Below are 19,164 nucleotides of genomic sequence, written 5' to 3' on the forward strand. Positions count from 1 at the left end.
TAATACCACTATCGGACAAGACTGTAAAACATACATGCATGCCTGTGGATTTGAGGGAGGAATGCAAAGGGTGTGTGGGAAGTGGAGGCGGTGCAACAAATTAGAACTCTTCACTTGTTTAATTAGGTCAACATATCCTCTCTTTCTCCTTGGAGGTGGTGCAACAAATCATGTCCAAGAATCTACTCTTGGACATATACTATTTTTTTTCACAAGATACTCTTTTTTTCGTGTGGAGAGAGAGAGAGAGAGAGAGAGAGAGAGAGAGAGGGGTTTCAGGACTGCAATTAGATGCATGAAAAACATTGTCTCAATCCCACTCAAGTAACAAGCTTTCATTCAAACCTTCAACACAGACAAACAGTTGTGAAAACAAATTCACCTAACCAATCCATACCAAAAAAGATGAAGAAACTTGCACAAGATTTCGAAAGTTAAGCAAACTAAACTACCAAAATCATATACTTGTACACCATCATCTCCTCTAGGCTCTTCTAAGGCCTAAGCTACTGGTACTAATACTATAACTACTTCTAAAAACAGAGAAAAACCCAAACCAAAAAAAGCCCAAAAAGAACCAAAAGCACCTAACTTCCTAAATCACTCTCAGTTTGCTCTCTCGACATGGCGTTGGATAAAAACTGATTCCAAGTCCGGTGGATTAAAGAACTCCCTGGCACCATTGTAGTGACACGTGGGCGTAGGGCGGCGCTTTCGCGGGGCCGGCGGGCAAGCCGATTTCTCCGCTAACCTCGACTCTTTCGCCGTTGGGGTTGTTGAACAGTACCCTTCGTAATCATCATCGTTATCGCAACCTTTCGCCTTCGGCTTCGTCTTGATCGATCTCAACGGAGCGCGAATCGATATTCCGGCTATAACCCATTTCTTGCCGTCTGATTCTCCGTCTACTTGAGGCTTTTTAGAAAAACCCATGACAAAATCAAATCCAGACCAAGCAAGAGGTTTTCAAAAACTGCAAGGGAGAAAACCCAAGAACCAATATTTGGTAAGGAATTGGAAATTGCCCAAAACAGGAGGTGGGCAGGGGAAACGGAGGAAGAAAAATGGGAAGGGGGGGGGGGGGGGGGGGGGGGTTAGAGAGGAGAGAGAGAGAGAGAGAGAGAGAGAGAGAGAGAGAGGAGATGGAATAAGGGAAAAGGGTCTTTGTTAATTTCTTTGATTCTGAATACAGGAGGTAAGGAAAGAGGAAATGGGAAAGGGGAGGAAGACTAGAAACGTTGAATGAAGAAAGGGAGGGTTTTTGTGATGTAGAGAGAGAAAAAGAGGCGTTTGATGGGAGGGAACCGTGGCACGAATGGAAGAGTTCCAAATGCGAGAGTTAAGAGAGAGAGAGAGAGAGAGAGAGAGAGAGAGAGAGCTGCCCGTGAAATATCGGGCAGTGGAAACCGAGTGAAACTGTACCAGTGAAGACTTTTGGCGCCAAAGTTTTGGGTTTGGGTCAGCAACGGCTCTCTTTCCCGCCTTAGGAATTTGGTTTCCAATTCTACCCTTATTGCACATTAGTAGTATACTATATTATTTTCAGGGAAATTGGCCAGCTCATTCTCTTATTGGAGTACCACCCTATGAGGCTATGATACCAAAACACCAGTATCAATGAATGAATTAAAAATAGTATGGGCAGCACCTGACAATATCCCAATAGCACTAATAACTTGTCCCAAATAGTAATATTGCCTATCTGTTCAAAAAAAAGAAAAGAAAAAGTAATAATACCCATGCCAATTTCAAATATACATAAACTGGTGTTTCAATTCCGTATGTTGGACTCGATCCGATAGTTCATATTTCAATTGCTCATCTAAGACGATCAGCATAAAAAAATATGTTGATAGCTAGTTCCTGGTAAGAGAACAATTCTACGGACAAGAGACCATGAATAAATATATCATCCATTATCTAAATTAACGATCGAGATTTTGAACTGGTCTGTCCAATCTAAATAGGATCCAAATCGAAATAAGCAAAAACTATTAAGTAACTTTGTTTTGCCAAAGTTTAGGCTAGTTTGGATTCTGTGGCTCATGAGATTTCATTGCATACAAAAGGCAAGGTGGAAAAATAATTTGGGCTCCCCATTGACCAAAAATACTCAAACATTTGATGAGAATGTTAACGTGGCAAGAAGTCAATAAGGCCTAACTCAATTGGTAAGGAATAGAGTCTTGAGTTATATATAAGAAATAAAGAATGCTAGATACACTTATCTTCGTTTCATGTTCAGTAGAAGGAGAAGGCTTCCTGGGGATGAAAGTCCCACTATACCTCCATTTTGAAGGGTAAAAAAATTCATTTTCATAGCTCTTAATATTTGAGTTATGTTATATAGATTATCCAACCTAATACCATAATCATAGACACCAGACATGCACATTATTCCACGTGGCTACGATTACCAATTATTCTCAATTCTCCAGAAACATGTTTACATTATTGAAGTTACAAGAACCATTTTGGTCGTCGAAATAAGCTTGTAGAAGCAACTACACAGTTGTTTTGGGTTATGGCCACGCACCGCCCCGTAGAACCCTTGCCCAATAGCTCTTATGAAGTTTTTTAACAAGGAAATTCTTACAAAGTTGAAAAAAAAAATGTCTTTTTTTACCAGTACTATATATATATTATTGGACCATATGCTAATGATAATATTCAAATTATTTTCATTTACTAATGCTATTATTATAATTGATGTATATAATAAGAATGATCTGCCTAAAAATCTATAAAAATATTGACTTATTTACTTTTGCAAAAACTATCACATCATACTACCAAATTGCGTGGTTTAGTCTTGGGCATGCGCACGAATAAAAGGGAGATGATACACCCACCGCGGCTTCCCCACCGCACCGCCCACCGCACGCACGCTGGGCTCACTCCGGCCACCGGACGGCCGATCCGAGCCGTCCAAAAATTCTATAAAAAAAAAACCAAGTAGGCCTACATGAGAATCAACGGCATCCGACGTATGTAGGTCCTCGATCCGAACTTCCAAAAATCAGATGATCTAAGACGTTAAAAATAGAAGTTCGGATCGAGCACCTACACATGTCGGATGCCGTTGATTTTCGCATAGGTCCACTCGGTTTTTTTTTTTAGAATTTTTGGACGGCTCGGATCGGCCGTCCGGTGGCTGGAGTGGGCCCAGCGTGCGTGCAGTGGGGGAGCCTCGGTGGGTGTATCATTTTCCCGAATAAAATGTGTTGCGTCACCTTACTAAACTTTGCTTGAAGAGGAGTACTAGGGACAAAAAAAATTGACAAAGAAAATACCCTTAAATCACGAGTAGTGCTACATGTACCGACCTCCCCGGTACCGAAATCGTACCGCCGGCCGCCGGTGGGCCGTCTCCGGCCACCGGACGGCCGATCCGAGCCGTCCAAAAATTTTAAAAAAAAAAAACGAGGGGGCCTCCGCGAGAATCAACGGCATCCGAGGTGTGTAAGGTTCTTGATCCGAGCACCCTTTTTTCGTGTATATATGTATATTCGCGGGAATATACATATATACACGAAAAAAGGGTGCTCGGATCAAGAACCTTACACACCTCGGATGCCGTTGATTCCCGCGTAGGCCCCCTCGTTTTTTTTTTTTAAAATTTTTGGACGGCTCGGATCGGCCGTCCGGTGGCCGGAGACGGCCCACCGGCGGCCGGCGGTACGATTTCGGTACCGGGAGGTCGGTACCAATATCATTTCTGCCCTTAAAGTGCACATGAACAGCTCAGATTCACTGTGCGGTGCATCTGAACCGTTCATATATACTTTAAGGATATTTTCTTTGCTCATTTTCTTTGCTCCTAGCATTTCTCTTGCTTGAATCGACGTGGTGGAGTCCATGGGCCTCTGCGTTTCTAAACCGTCCAATTAGAAGGCATTTATGAAAGAAGGGCTGAAAGGGTGCCACGTAGCCTGAACTCTGTCCAATATTACTACTATTCATATTCATCTCTTCAATATGGTCGTCAGCAAATAAGTGGACACCAGAAAACAAATAATTATTGTTCTTTTTTGAGATTGCGTGTTCGAATTTTACGGAGGTCAAACGTTCAAACTTTGGGGCCACAGGAGAAGGGAAGGGTTTACCTGATTATTAACTTTACGACTCCGAAATTAGATATGCGCACAAGTCTGAACACTCGATTATTGAAAAAAAGAATCATGGTCGTCAGCAAACCTATCCTGATGGTCCCAGCCCACATTATTCCAGAATCCAGACCCCAGAGAGCCGCAGATCATGCAGAAACTGCCATAATCAACAAGTGCGGCCTTTAGTGCATTTCCAAATCATTCCAATCCATTTCCATACGCAATCACCAACATCTAATGCCAATCCACCGCTCGGTAGGAAGATGTTCAGCAGCAGGGACGAACAAAGATCTTGTAAACATTGGGGCCAATCTATGAACACGATTTTGAAATTTAAAGGTTCGGGAATCTAATAGTTTGTTTGGTTTAAATTTTGAGAGAGGTTTTTTTGGGTAGTAAGTAAAGAGAGATAGAAAAAAAAATGAGATCAATAATTGAAGAAAAAACTTATGGGAGACCGTGCACAGAGAGAAATTGGGTTTTGGGACAAAAAACGAACACATTTTTATGTCTAAATAATATCCAATACAAAATACAATACTTAGATGTTCTCACCAAACAAAAAAAAAAAAAAATTAATATTTAAAAAAAAAAAAAAACCCGAAACCTCTCGGGGGCCTTGGCCCCCATATGCCCTCACCTCCCTCCGTCTCTGTTCAGCAGCATCGCCGGATTCAATACGCATACACATAGATACACATGTGGAAAGTGATTTTTGCAATCATCTTTTTTTTAAGTACGCTTTAAATTTTGCCTTTTCATAATTTTACACAATGCATTTATAAATTGTGGAGGGGAGGGTGTAATGCAAGTGTTCTATGATGAAACTCGAATAGAAAGTATTGATTTATTTTTCAAGGGCAAAAAAGTACTTTTTTGAGTTCTTAGGTCGTGTGGGAACTGGGATCCCTGTAGTGTCCAAAGGCACTAACACCCCTGTAGTGCCCAATCCTTCGCCTCGTTTATATTTGAGCATTGTATAGTTTTCATTATTTATTCTTCTGCTTTGTTTTGGTCTTTCTATTTTTAGCCGTTCAAAAGTGTTTTCACCGATTCAAATTTCAAATATTTATCTTACATGTAAGATATACTTATCTCACATGTAAAATAATTTGGATCATTGATTGCCACACAGATGGCAAAGACTGGGCACTACAGAGGCGTAGTGCCTTTGGACACTACAGAGACCTGGATCCGGTGGCGTGTAATTGTTTTGCAAAAACACTAAACACTAAATTGGCTCGAACAAGATTGGACCCCGGAGTGGCTTTCTCTGTGCGGCAGTCACTTTCTCAAAAGCAAATTGAACTACTCCATTTTTTTATAGAAAAAGGAGACACCAACATTGTCGTTTTGGCTTCAATTAATCCCCCTCACGAATTATAGTGCTATTCTATGAATCTATGTATTATAATGAAAAAGAACCAAAAAGAAAAAGCAATTTGCAGTACAAATACAATTATATTTTTCACATATGGACGGCGGAGGGTGACACAACCATTTGGTTTGGTCGGTTTGATTCAAAGTTAGATTGATCCTTTTTTTTTGTGTGTGTGTGTGTGGTGTTTTGCTGCCTTTTCAGCTAATACAGATGTATTGATTTCGACTTATATCTTATATAGTTGTACTACTAATAGATTAAATCTCTAGATTTAATTGGGTGGTCCAGTGGGTTATGACTGCCTTGTATTTCTCTATGCAATGCCGATGCTAATGCTCGTATTTTGATTATAAAGAAAATGAGAAGAATAAGTGGTGATGCTGATGCTGATGCTAATGCTCGTATTTTGATTATCAAGAAAATGAGAAGAACAAGTGGGTATTAACGCTCTGTTTGTTTCGTACAGAAAACATTTTCTGGGAAAATTTTAATTTTGGGGAAAGGGGAGTTGGGTGAGGTTTGAAGTTTGAACCCCTGACCAAATCAAGAAGAAGATTAAGTGGGTATTCACCTTTGTTCTGTTATTACTATATCATACGAAATATTTTTAAACTGTATCATTTCTCTTTCGCAGGAAAAAAAGAAGATTGTCATTTCTCGCTAAGTTTCTTTTCTACTCTCGAGTCTCGACAAAAAAAGAAAGTATTAATTGCCGAGTAGGAAAATGAAAAAATGACTTTTATTTTTTTTATTCGTAGAACAAATACGGTCAGCTAATATCGTTTCTTTTCTCTTGCGAAATCACTTCAATCACACGACAACTCACGCACACATTTACACACACAGATTCACAAAGAAGATCCGTGGTTGGTAAGTAAGTGTGTGGTTCTAGCATTGTTGAGAAGTTTAAAAAAAAAACAGGTGGCAGCGCGTCACCAATTATGGGACGAAGCCGATTACCATTTCATGACCCGTATAGTTTTTCCTCTATTTTTCCAGTTTCCCTAAGAACAGATCATTATTGCAGCAAATAAAATACTCTAAAATGAAAACAAAAAGTATCTGGAGCCACCCCACTTGGTAAGACTTCAATTTAAAATGCCACTCATTTTTTTAACTCCATAAACTATTATAATAATGAAGCATATCGCTAAGCTAACATTTCCTTTAAATTAATACTATACCACATGAGAAATGGTTTTCTGGTGCACCAAAACAGTTGGACTTTCTATTTCCAGTTAGCCAACTCTGACCAAATTCACTTTATTTGGTTATACAGATAATTCCCTCGTAACCTGTTAGTTATAAATATATACTACGTATTATTAGCCTCCATATTCACCAACTGTCATATTGTCATCATCATAGTTTTTTCCCGAATATTGTATACATTGGTGGGATTAACGGGGGAATTAGTTAGTTAGTTCAGAGGGGGTCTAGAAGTCGTCCATAGTCCTGAACCCAAACGCCTCTGACGAGGCTCGAACCCTGGTCTCCCTTGTGGAATGTGGGAGGACCAAGAGATAACCGTTAGGTTACAAACCCTTTGGTTTCAGATTCTTCACGAAATCAACCAATTAAACCAATAGTAGTTCCAGTTTGTTCCTCCTCATAATGCACTGCTTTTGGACTATTAGACCTACCTTGAATTGATGTCTAACGGTAATTCAAAGGGCACAGTGGGCAATCCAAGCTTAAAGATAATCAAAATTAAAAACATTTAAAATAGCCTAAGAATCAGCTAGGTATTATTGATTTGTACAGGCAAATCTTATAGCCTGACTATTCAGGTACTGTTCAAAGTCTGAGGGAGTTGCTCAAGAATTCACTTTTAGCAACTGCAATTTGGGCTGATAAACGAACAAAGCTTGGTGATATGCAGATGCTTGTACAAATTTGTAAGCTCATTAAGTATTCAAACCATGCTTGAACAATCCACTCAGCTTGGTCGGATCAGCGCTACCAACAATTCCAAGCTCTAGAATTTACCAAATGATGGCCCACCTCTTAAGAGAACTTGTTTACATTAATGTAACTACAAGTTGAAGAAAAAAAATAGAAAAATTTGACAACAAAACCATAAACTAAAGATGTAGGCATATAATATACTGGAAAAGATTCTTGGCTTTGAGGTTATTTATAGGATACTGGTTAGGCTTTTTCTGGTGAGGATAGATGGGTTGGAAGGAAAATGATACCATGAAGATGACATCAGATAAGGGTTCCCTATTGACAAAACTGCCCCTGAGAGAAATTAATCCCTAAACCAAGAAAAACTCTTAAGCTATATGGTCATATATAGTTTGAAACCAGAAAAAGGAACTATTATGACTTAACACAGCTCATGAAGCCTTCTGACAAGCTAGTAAACATTACTGGCAGTCTAGCTGTTTATCCTGGTTAGTGGAAAGGTATGAACTGTTATTAGTTATGCAATTTCACTAAAGCATGTGAATGCCAATTCAGTAGAGCCAATACAGATCTTGCCAACCCACCAAAATAATAGAGCATACCCAAGCAGTATTTTGTCGGTTGTGCCTACTTTTGCTACATAGTTGTCAAGATTCAAGACATGCATGAATAAGTTTCTATTTCTCTCACACTCAAAGCTACAAGGAATTCAGAATCAACTTGTAATAACCTCTCTATGGGATTTCAGCAGAAAGGTTCATCAAAAGATTCAGAACACTAGCAGCTGATTATAATCAGTACTCCGCATGAGAAGATGGCCACAGAAGCTGATATTCCACATCCCATATCTCGACCGGTAAGCTACAATTCCACTTCAAAAAGCCATCCTGAGTTTTTTTTTCTGAAATTTGACATATATGGTAGACTCAGAAGACTCAAAGTTTGCTTTTGGAGAGAGGAATCCCAAATCTGCATGTATAAGAATGAGCTGATGTCTTAGACAGAGATATCAATAATCAATCACATAGGTTTGCAGCATCAAGAAGTTTGAATACGAAATTCTACCTTATACTACGTTAAGATTTCATTCAATGTAGAATTCACCTTTATTCATACTTTGAAAAAAAATTCCGTTATCGGATGGGACAGATAAAACATGTGGGCTTTTCTGATCTCACGTCTAACTAGAGCACTTTCAGGTGTTTATTTTTACATGTCGCATTTGCTGGTGGGTAATAGGGTCAGTCCCAGCATCACCGTAAACGTTTACATACAGTACCTTCTAGATTCTTAGAAACTCGTAACCAGTCTCGAATTTCCAAGACCAAACTAATCAAATAAAGGTTTTCAGTCTCTTTTACTCTCAGAACAACCACCAGGAGATACCTTGTACAGCACAATCAGCAAAATTATTGACATGAGTGTATTGGAGATGGTGTTTGCATGACAATTTCACAACTAAATTCTCGTGCATGTAGATACATCCAGATTCCAAACTCACTATAAGAACATGTAGAGGAGACATACACAGAATTACATATCACCCTTCCTCCACCTAATTGAGATATACGAAGAAAAATGAGAAGAAAAAAGCAAAGGATTGTGCTAAGTTAGCAGACATATATGAAGGTTTTTACTCAAGAAGTTTCAGCCTATATTATGCTTTGTCACATATTGAAAGTATCCCCTACTATACTTCTGACATTTATGAACTTCCGCCCGGTCAAAATTCTAAGATACGTCTAAAGCTAAATATAACTCCAATACTTCCCTTTCCTCTGGAAACAAAATTCATCCCATTCTGGCCCTTTACATCTCACTAATTGTTCTATTTTCAAATGTCTGCAGAAAGAAGAAATGGAAGGCAAAGAGTTGAAGTGTGATGAACTTTCAGGTATAATTGTCAGTGAAAATGACATGGTGATCCCAACAGAAAGTAAAAATGGAGAACAAGAAGCATTAGCTAAGAAAGAGCCTGAAGAGAAGAATGGAACTCATTGCAAAGTTTCCATAACAGAAGATCAACCAGAAAGTGACACTGCTGTTTGTGAGAAAACAAGTGAGGCTCAGGCGCAAGATAACGGATCGTATGCCAAGGAAGGAACTCCATTTGTTGCAAAGACAACAGCAGAGAGAACAACAGAAATGGAGGATGATTCGGTAAGGTCAAAAAGCATGGGGTCTGCAGGTATTGAAAAGGAAAGTGCAAATAATGATTCTCTGGAGCAAGAAATGAGTACACCTCCTCTGATGAACAACGAAAATGATATGTCAAGTACCACCGAATTAGAGAACTGCAGCAAGATTGGGAAATCAGAGTCATCCACGGATGAAAATTCATCAGAAATAGTAATAGAGAAGGACAAATCCAACTATGAAATGACTGTTAACAAGGCCTCTGAGGCGGCTATCATGGAACTAGAGGAGTCCACTAACAACTTTGAAGGAATCTCAAAGGAAAGTGCCGAAACAGAGAAAGCATCAGCTGAATTTGAGGCAGAAGGTGATACTCATGGAAGTGCTACTGAAGGCCAAAGTATCAGCACTGCCACTGAAACAGTAAGAACCACTGTGTGCGGTGACATGATTCCTTTTTCATTGCCAATCTATTTGTGACATCAATGAGTTTTGAAGTACTTATATTATGTAGGATCGTACTTGCTTTCCTTGGTAGGGATAGAATTTGAAAGAAATTCAATATTGAAGATGTTATTTGCTATCATTATAAAGGTCAATAATTGTAAGGAAAATTGTGTGCCCATAAGCTACCTAGGAAAGCATTTACGTACAGTTTCCATTGTTCTACGATCATGGAATGAATGTATGTCTTTTTTCTGGTTTAGACTTTAGACCACACTGTCCCTTTATAAAAGAATCACCATACTGTGTAACAGGATAACAAATCAGTAGAGGATGATGAAAATCCCATATCTGCCCCTGAATCCACAGTGGAAGATAAAAGTAAAAGATCATGCCCTGAGACTGATTGGACCAACATTGAGGAGGAAACCAACAATGATGAAAATCGGACTACCGATCCCATTGAAGAACAAGCATCTGCCAAACAGCTGCTCAGGGAGATTGAGAGAGGCGATGAAAGTGTAATTAACAAAGAACAGACTATGGAGGAAGAAAGTTGCACTAAAGAACTTCATCTGATAGCTGCAAGGGACAAGAATCATGAGACAATACATAAGGTCAGCTTCACATTAAGCTAAAGCCAACAATTGCATACTCTTCCAACAAGGGCTTTATTTCTTCTTCTATTGCACTTATTTGCAATGTTATTTGCTAAATAGGTGATGGACCTGCATCTAACACCCACTCAAGGGCTCCAAGTAACAGCTCCAGAAAGTCCCTCAGTGATGGACAAATCAAAGGTTGCAGAGGACCTCAATCAGGAATTAGAAGCACCTCCACCGAGAAAAGCACTGGAAGAAGAAAAGGTCATTGAGAAGCCTGTTGATCTCTCAAGCTTAGAATCTTTAGCGTCAGAAGACAAGATTATCACGGAGACGATAGAAGAAACAGATGATTGTAATGACAAGACTGACCTAAATGATGAGCTTGTAAAGACCCTTGATACTAGTTCGGAAGCAAAGGGTCCAGAGATGTTTAAAACAGCTGATACTAGGCAACAGGATGCAAAAGTTGACAGTATGAAGCTTGAAGAAAACTCTATCATTGTGTCTGACCTTCTAACACATGAACATGAGAAAGCAGAAATTGTAGGTATATGTGAAGAGAAGTCAGATGCAATTGATTTTGAAGTTGAAAAAGTGCCTGATGCAGTATCTGAGTCTGAAGTGCAGGGTGCCGAAGAAAATGATGAGAGTGAGATAGTCACAAGCATAACTGTGGGAGAGATTGATACAAGCAAAATTGAACAAATCAGAGATGCTCCTGAAGAATTATCTGAACAGCTAAACCAAGTTGTTAAATCAGATGGCGAGGGCGAGATTGCCCCTGAACAGAAACTTCAAGCTGAGAAGATAGCCACGCTTTGCGATGAAGAGGATAGTGAGACCAAAACCACAATTAAAAAGACTGAAGATGGATGCATAAAGAAAGAAGATACAGAGGCTGAAACAAATGAAATTGAAGAAAAAATTGAAGGCCCTTCTGAAGCATTATCTGAACCCATAGATCAAGGTGTTGAAGCAGATAGCAAGGATGAAATTGCCACTGGTCTGACTCTCCAAGCCGAGAAAATAGAAGAGCAACCCCAGGTGTTGTCGTATGCCTTGCCTTCCAACAATGAGAATGCCGAAACAACTGCAACAATTGAACAGACCGAAGATGTATGCAAAAGGAACGAAGATGCAGAGGATGATACAAACGAAATTGAAGACGCTTCTGAAGGATTGTCTGAACCAATAGATCAATTTGTTGAAGCAACTGCCAAGGACGAGAATGCCCCTAGTCCAACTATTGAAGCTGAGAAAACAGAAGAACAATCTCAGGTCACTTCCTCTGTCGTGCTTAGAAGTGAAGAGGATGGTGGAACCACAACCACAATCGAAAAGACCATAGACGGATGTACAAAGAAAGACGATACAAAGGTTGATTCCCCCGTTACTATTGATGGTGCAACCCCTGGCGTGGTGTCACAGACATGTGAGAGTGCAAACAATGCAATTGTAGACAAGTCAGATGCAGATATGGTAAAATTTGAAGAAACCGAAACTTTGGAAGCAGTATCTGAGCCCAAAGGTACGGGTTTTGAAGAGATTCATGAGAGTGACACAAGGTCAACAGCAGAAATTACTGATACAGGCAAAATAGAAGAAGAAATCAAAGCAAATGAACAAATCTCACACCAAGGTGCTGAAAATGGTACCAAGATTGAGAAGGTTGAAGATGGAAGCACAAAGAAAGTTGAAGCAGACGTTGACAACATCAAGCTTGAAGAAACCACTGTCGTGTCATCCGAGTTTCCTTCGACTGAAAATGCAAATCAGGAGAGAGAAAATAAGGTTTGCTTCACATTAAACCAAATCCAATCATGTTATACCTTTCCAACAAGTGATTTATTTTCTTCCTCTTGTGCACTAAATTTGTTATTTGCTAAATAGGTGACAGACCTGGAACGAACAGCCACTCAGGGACTCCAAGTAACAGCTTCTGATAATCCCCCAGAGATGAACAACTCAGAGGTTGCAGAAGATCTGAATCAGGAAAGGGAAGCAACTCCACAGAGAAAAGCACCGGATGAAGAAATTCAGGTCGTTGAGAAGCCTGTTAACCTCTCAAGCTCAGAATTTTTAGCGACCGACGAAAAGATTAACAAAAAGAAGAAAGAAGAAACAGAAGATTTTGATAACAAGACTGACACTACACAGGCATCAGTAACGGAGGTACCAATCTTGGAGGAAGTTAACCTAAATGATGAGCCTGCAAAAGCCTTTGGTACAATTTCTGACACCGAGATTCCAGAGATGATGAAAGCAGATGTGTCTAGCCAACAGGATGCTGAAGTTGACAGTGTGAATTGCGAAGATACCTCGAGTGTGGTGTCTTGTCTTCCAACACATGAACATGAGGAAGCAGACAATTTAAGTATACATGGAGAGAAGTCAGACGCAATTGATATTACTGTTGAAGCAAACAAAATTGCTGATGCAGAATCTGAGTCTAAAGTCCAGGGTGCAGAAGAAATTTATGAGACAGATAGAAGCCTAACTGTCGGAGAGACTGATACCAATGATATTGAAGAACAAATCAGAGATGCTTCTGAAGCATTATGTGAACCAATAACTCAAGGTGTTAAATCAGAGAGCAAGGACGAGACCACCGCAGTTCAGACACTCCAAGCCGAGAAAATAGAAGAGCAGCTTCAAGTGTCATCCTCTGACTTGCTTCCAAAAGACGAGGATGGCAAAACTACACCCATTATTGAAAAGACAGAAGATGAATGCACAGAGAAAGATGATGAAGAAGTTGATACAAATGAAATTGAAGAAGAAACTGATGACGCTTCCAAAGCAGTATCTAAACCAATAAATCAAGGTGTTGAAGCAACTAGCAAAGATGAGAATATTCCTTGTCTGGCTCTCCAACGTGAGACAATAGAAGAGCTCCTTGTAGATACGAATGAAATTGAAGAGCAAACGGGAGATGCTTTGGAAGCGTTATATAAACTGATAAATCAAGGAGTTGAAGCAGCAAGCAATGATGAGATTGCCCTTGGTCCGAGTCGTCCAACACTCCAAGCTGAGAAAACAGAAGAGCAACTTCAGGTGTCATCCAATGCCATGGCTTTAAATGAAGAGGATGATGAAACCCAAACCACAATCGCGTTGACAGAAGATGGATGCAAAAGGAGAGATGATACAGATGCTGACACAAATGGAGTAGAAGAACAAACTGTAGACGCCAGCGACTCATTATCTGAACCCTTAAATCAAGGGGTTGAAGCAACTAGCAAGGATGAGAGTATTCCTAGTCCGACTCCCCAAGACAAGACAATAGAAGAGCACCTTGTAGAAATGAATGAAATAGAAGAGCAAATGGGAAATGCTTTGGAAGCGTTATATGAACTGATAAATCAACGTGTTGAAGCAGCAAGCAATGACGATATTGCCCCTGGTCTGACACTCCAAGCTGAGAAAACAGAAGAGCAACTTCAGGTGTCATCCTCTGCCATGGTTTCCAATGAAGGGGCGGATGAAACCCAAACCACAGTCACATGGACAGAAGATGGATGCAAAAGGAGAGATGATACAGATGCCAACACAAATGGAGTAGGAGAACAAACTGTAGATGCTAGCGAAACATTATCTGAACCCATAAATCAAGGGGTTGAAGCAGATGGCAATGACGAGATTGCCCTTGGTCTGACTATCAAGGCTAAGGAAACAGAAAAGCAACTTCAGGTCTCATCCTCTGTTGCGCTTTCCAACAAAGAATATGGTGAAACTGTGACCACAGTCGAAAAGACTGAAGATGGATGCACAAAGAAAGATGAAACAGAGGTTGACAACTTAGAGCTTGAAGAGACCCCTAGTGTGGTGTCTCAGCCTTCAAGCACCACATGCGAAAGTGCAAATAATGCAATTGTGAAGTCAGATACAGTGCAAGTTGATGAATACAAAACTTTGAAAGCAGTATCTGAGCCCGAGGATCTGGGTTTTGAGGAGATTCATGAGAGTCAGAAAAGCCCAACTGCAGAAATTACTGATACACATCAAGTTGTTGAAAATTGTACCACAATTGAGAAGATAGAAGGTGAGAATACAACGAATGCTGAAGCAGAGGTTGACAACATCAAGCTTGAAGAAGCAACTGCCATGTTGTCTAAGTTTCCAACAATTGAAAATGAGGTTCTAGACAATGAAAATGCAACTGCAGAAAAATCAGAAGGAAACGAATTTGAAGTTGAAGAAGCAAAATTTTCTGATGTGGTATCTGAGTCCGAACTTCATGGTGCTGCTAAAGAGAGTACAAAGGAAGATGAAACTCAACTGAATGAGAAGGCGGCTGATTCCTTTGAAGCAGAAGCAACAGAAAAAACATCCTTACAAGAACCAAGGGAGCTTGATGTTTCAACAACTGAAAATGAGGTTATAGACAAAGAAAGTGCAACTGTAGAAAAATCAGAAAGAAATGAATTTCACGTTGAAGAAGCAAAAATTCCTGATGCGGTATCTGAGTCCGAACTCCATGGCGCTGCTAAAGAGAGTACAAAGGAAGATGAAACTCAACTGAATGAGAAGGCGGCTGACTCCATTGAAGCAGGAGCAACAGAAAAACCATCCTTACAAAATGAAGAACCGAGGGAGGTTGATGTTTCAAATTTCGATCAGACGGCACAAAAGGATTCTCAAAATCAAGCACCAGAGCAAGAAAGAAGATCTCTAGAAAATGATTCAGAAGAATATGTTGATTTTGCATCAGAACATGAGAAAACACCTGCATATTGTAGTTTGGAGGATACTTCAAAAGATGAGAATGCTATAGATTTACCACCCCCTCATCCAACAATCAAAGAGCTTTCAACTGAAGAAGGTGAAGCCATAAAGACCGATACTTCAGTGGAAAAGGTTTGACAGAAATAAGAGTAGAGTCTGAGTAATTTTTTTGTTTTGTTTTTCATCTATTTGTATACCATGTTTAATCTTATTCAAGGCCATTAACCAAGGAGAACTTCAACAGATCACTGAGGAAAAGGAAGCGACGAGAATCTCACACCCAGTGTCTCCTCATGAAGAAACAGTCACAAAGATCAACCAAGAAAATGGACTATTAGATTCACCCAAAAGAGAAGACGAAATAACAGCAGAACCTTATCAAGGAGAGAAACATGCAACATTTGATAAACAAAGTGATGAAATACAACTTGAAGAGGTTAGAATATAAGAGAAATACATATGTTATATGTAATCCTACCTATCTCCTCTCTCTGTATAATTTCAATGCTTTGCTTGTTATACAGTTGTTTGACAAGCAAACTGCAGCAGCGACAGCAAGCATAGTAGAAGGAGGAAAGAGCATTCAAATTGAAAATCACACAATGGATAAGGTAACTTCTCCAGCAACAATAAAAATTCACTCTATGGGGCTCCAAAGACTATATTTCACATTTTCTGCACTCTGCAGGTAACAGTAGAGCTGTCAACAAATGGGAATGATAGTAATCTTGTTGAACCCAAAATTCACTTTGCAACAACTCCAAATGGTGATGAGGCAAGTCAACATCTGAACGAGAAGCTGAATGTCTTGTCTGATGGCAAGGATACAGAGGTATCACATGAAAAGACCATAACAGCTTATGAGGTCACTAAAGACGCAAAAGAGCTAGAGAAAGGAGTAGAATATGGTGAAGAGAAAAAACTGGGTGAAGGATGTCAAAAAACAGCAGAAAGGTCCGTACTGATGGATACCGACAAAAGTTCACAAAAGAAATCTCAAGGTATACTTTCGGGTGTTGGGTCAAAAGTGAAGCATTCAATTGCAAAGGTGAAGAAAGTCATAACTGGTAAATCTTCTCATCCAAAGACCTCATCACTAGGTACCAGAAAAAAAAGGACCTCATCACCACCAAGTTAGAGGAAGAGTAAGAGCTGGACTCCACTCCAGCAGTTGAACCTTTTCCAGTTGGTTTAACATAGTACAATTCTACCATGAAGGGCTGGTTTGTTACTTTTTCATCTGTGCTAAGATCACCAATTTTAGAGTGTGGTTGTGTATTTGTCCAATTTGACTAGTTCAGATTGATTACTTTTAAACAGTTACCATCTATTTTCATATTCAACATTGTGTGCAGGAAGGACTTGTTTGTAATATCATTTGTGCTAAGATACCAATTCTAGAGTGTGGTTGTGTCTTTGTCCAACTTGAAGTAATTAAGAATAATTACTTGTGAACAGTGAGTTAACGATTACAACAAGAAAATGGTTTATAGAAAGGCACGAGATCTTCCTTTTTTATTTTGCTAAGTAGTAAAGGGTTGGGAATGGGCAACATAGCTTCTCCCAATAAACGTGGCCAACTAGTTCCCCATCCATTCCATTATGTAATGTTCAACCGTGGCTGGCTACCTATCCCGATTAGGATCGTCAACACAGGGCGTTCTTGCAAGTTTACCACTGAGGAAGACACAGCTCGTCACCATTGCCCCACCTAGGTGCGATTGGGACTAAGGGCCCTCCTCACAACAAAATCCTTGTCCCCTGTCTCATTCACTCTCAATCTCATGGCATTCTCATTTTGCTTAAGGTTTTCTCCAATCATATGATCCAATATTCATTATGGTTGGGGCTACTGGGGGTTATGTCCGGTCATTACTTTCAAGGCCCCGGAATTAGTCGAGGTGCGCCAAAGCTGGCCCGGACATCCGGTTATCAAAAATATTCATTATGTTTAACCTCTTTTACAAAACAAAACGATACCAGATAATACAAGGATACTGATAGCTGAGAAACAAAACAAATGAGGAAATAAAATGAAAATTCAGAAACAAGCCAGTGTAAAAGTTCCTCAGATATCAATTGAAATATAATCTAATCATTCTTTTATTACTGGGAAAGGAGAGAGATCTACCTGTTGTTGTCGGAGACAGAATCTTGGAGAGAGAGAGAGAGAGAACCAGGCGGTTGAGGGACGGCGGCCGGCGACCAAAATGGACGGCGGTGGGAAGCCAGAACACGATCTCTATTTACGTGGAGGGGCGCTACGTCGTTTCACTCTTACGTTCCCTGTTTATAAACGCGAGTGTGCTTTGGAATTGATTCAATGTAGCCAAGCCCATTATTAAAAATGCAAAAACTTCATTTTACGTCTGGATGAGATATTGGTTCGTCTCCAATTAAAATTAATTTCTCTAGGTTTAGTGTTCTTGATGATTTCTACGGTATGAACTCTTTAGATCTGTGAAATAAATCTGGTATAAGTTCATATTTGATAATTAATGTAGCATGACTGTGTTTTGTTTGATTCTATGTAGCCAAGACCATTATTATAAATCCAAAAAGTTCAGTTTGCTTCTCGATGAAATATCTATTCGTATCCGATTCAAGTGAATTTTTCCAAGGATATTCTTGTTATTGATTTGTGCAGTATGAATGATTACGATCTGTGAAAGAAGTCTGATCTGAGTTCATATTTGATAACTAATTTGGCATTACAGTGTTAAACATACTTCGCAGGTCTAACCTGAGAAGTCTTACTCGCGCTTTAGAAACGCGCCTACGCTTTGGCATATTTAAACTTCTCCCTTCGTCGAGCTTCAAATCAGAAGGATTTTGCATTTTCAACATCCATGGAGGTTCCTCATCCTCTCTCCTCTTCACTTCTCCCACCTCCACCCATCATCCCTCTGGACCCTCCTCCTCCTCCTCTCTCTCTCTCTCTCTCTCTCTCTCTCCTCCTGCTCCCACACTCACTTCAGAGCCCGACCCATCTTCACTCCCCAGTACCCACAAAACCCTTTCTGTCCATTCCATCTAGGGCTTTCTCTTCTCGGATATTGAAAATAAACAAAATATTGGTGAAGAGTCTTCAGACAAGATGAAGAAACCCCCATTCAATACAGATTCTCTATAAAGTTTCCAACTTTTCCAATATATACAACAACACAACATATGCGTACATTTGCGTGTATAGACAGCTAATATTTCGCATTTTTGCTGGTATTTTTTGTGTCTAAGAAGGAAAGGGAACGCGACGATATTGGGAAGGTTTTGTCAAGAGCAGTATTTGATGCAGTATTGGATAACAATACAAAGGACTTGGATGTTGTGAGGTTTGTTGATTTTTGATAGAGAAAACTTGAGTTTGCATATTGAATTCTATGGCTTCTGGTTTTGCCCGTTGTAATTCGGTGGCGGTAGTCACTCCTGTTGCAAGGCTGTGTTTGTATATTCACTTCATTAGCTTGCATCTTTCCACTAACATTTTTCTTTTCCTCCACAAATGCCTTCACGGATCTATGAGCCAAACACGACTTTAGCATAAGAGTTGGCATAGGATGGTGGAGGGAGGACAGCATGAACTTCATACGTGTATGACATTATTCCACCATAAATGACCAAACTCACTTCATAAAGCTGATTTCTTGATATGGATAATGAGAAAAATTAGGAGCCGTAAAAAAAGTGAAAATCAATTCGAACTTCACACTGCCAGGTTCAATGGGTTAGTATTTGAGTACGTCGTGTAATGTTTGGGTTCCAGTCTCCGTAGCCGCTTGGTGGGGCTAAACCTACTATTTAGTGCTTGTAGCACACAGGGAACCTTACCTTCGACCGTGATATAGGCGCGGTG

General features: G+C 39.8%; 2 protein-coding genes and 1 long non-coding RNA gene across 4 annotated transcripts; 1 reads left to right on the top strand and 2 right to left on the bottom strand.

The window, feature by feature from the left end:
* Nucleotides 1–294: 294 nt before the first annotated feature.
* On the bottom strand, nucleotides 295–4,252 carry LOC131304801 (cyclin-dependent protein kinase inhibitor SMR6-like). The gene is made up of 2 exons (XM_058332194.1): nucleotides 4,107–4,252; nucleotides 295–973 (listed from the first exon to the last, which is right to left on the bottom strand). The coding sequence occupies exon 2, from the start codon at nucleotides 931–933 to the stop codon at nucleotides 607–609; it is 327 nt and encodes a 108-aa protein (XP_058188177.1). The 5' UTR covers nucleotides 934–973; nucleotides 4,107–4,252; the 3' UTR covers nucleotides 295–606.
* A 3,638-nt stretch (nucleotides 4,253–7,890) lies between these two features.
* LOC131304803 (uncharacterized) lies at nucleotides 7,891–17,765 on the bottom strand. The gene is made up of 2 exons (XR_009192478.1): nucleotides 17,443–17,765; nucleotides 7,891–8,370 (listed from the first exon to the last, which is right to left on the bottom strand). It is a non-coding gene; the product is annotated as an uncharacterized LOC131304803 (long non-coding RNA).
* On the top strand, nucleotides 8,121–16,716 carry LOC131304802 (uncharacterized). Of its 2 annotated transcripts, XM_058332196.1 has the most exons (9): nucleotides 8,121–8,257; nucleotides 9,250–9,960; nucleotides 10,296–10,598; nucleotides 10,701–10,755; nucleotides 10,789–12,377; nucleotides 12,477–15,443; nucleotides 15,556–15,747; nucleotides 15,836–15,922; nucleotides 16,000–16,716. In XM_058332196.1, the coding sequence occupies exons 1-9, from the start codon at nucleotides 8,216–8,218 to the stop codon at nucleotides 16,447–16,449; spliced, it is 6,396 nt and encodes a 2,131-aa protein (XP_058188179.1). In that variant the 5' UTR covers nucleotides 8,121–8,215; the 3' UTR covers nucleotides 16,450–16,716. The 2 variants fall into 2 exon arrangements, with proteins under 2 accessions (XP_058188179.1, XP_058188178.1); XM_058332195.1 differs by having other exon boundaries at nucleotides 10,701–12,377.
* Nucleotides 17,766–19,164: the final 1,399 nt, after the last annotated feature.

Source organism: Rhododendron vialii, chromosome 10a (genome assembly GCF_030253575.1).
Source record: "Rhododendron vialii isolate Sample 1 chromosome 10a, ASM3025357v1".
Lineage (NCBI taxonomy): Eukaryota > Viridiplantae > Streptophyta > Magnoliopsida > Ericales > Ericaceae > Rhododendron > Rhododendron vialii.

What these genes read in the sequence shown, in the direction of transcription:
- LOC131304801 (XM_058332194.1), bottom strand. Translation starts at nt 933, where the DNA reads ATGGGTTTTTCTAAAAAGCCTCAAGTAGACGGAGAATCAGACGGCAAG.
- LOC131304802 (XM_058332195.1), top strand. Translation starts at nt 8,216, where the DNA reads ATGGCCACAGAAGCTGATATTCCACATCCCATATCTCGACCG. An exon ending in ATCATGAGACAATACATAAG is followed by an intron (nt 10,599 to 10,700) that starts GTCAGCTTCACA and finishes TTTGCTAAATAG; the next exon opens with GTGATGGACCTGCATCTAAC. An exon ending in ATGAAATACAACTTGAAGAG is followed by an intron (nt 15,748 to 15,835) that starts GTTAGAATATAA and finishes CTTGTTATACAG; the next exon opens with TTGTTTGACAAGCAAACTGC.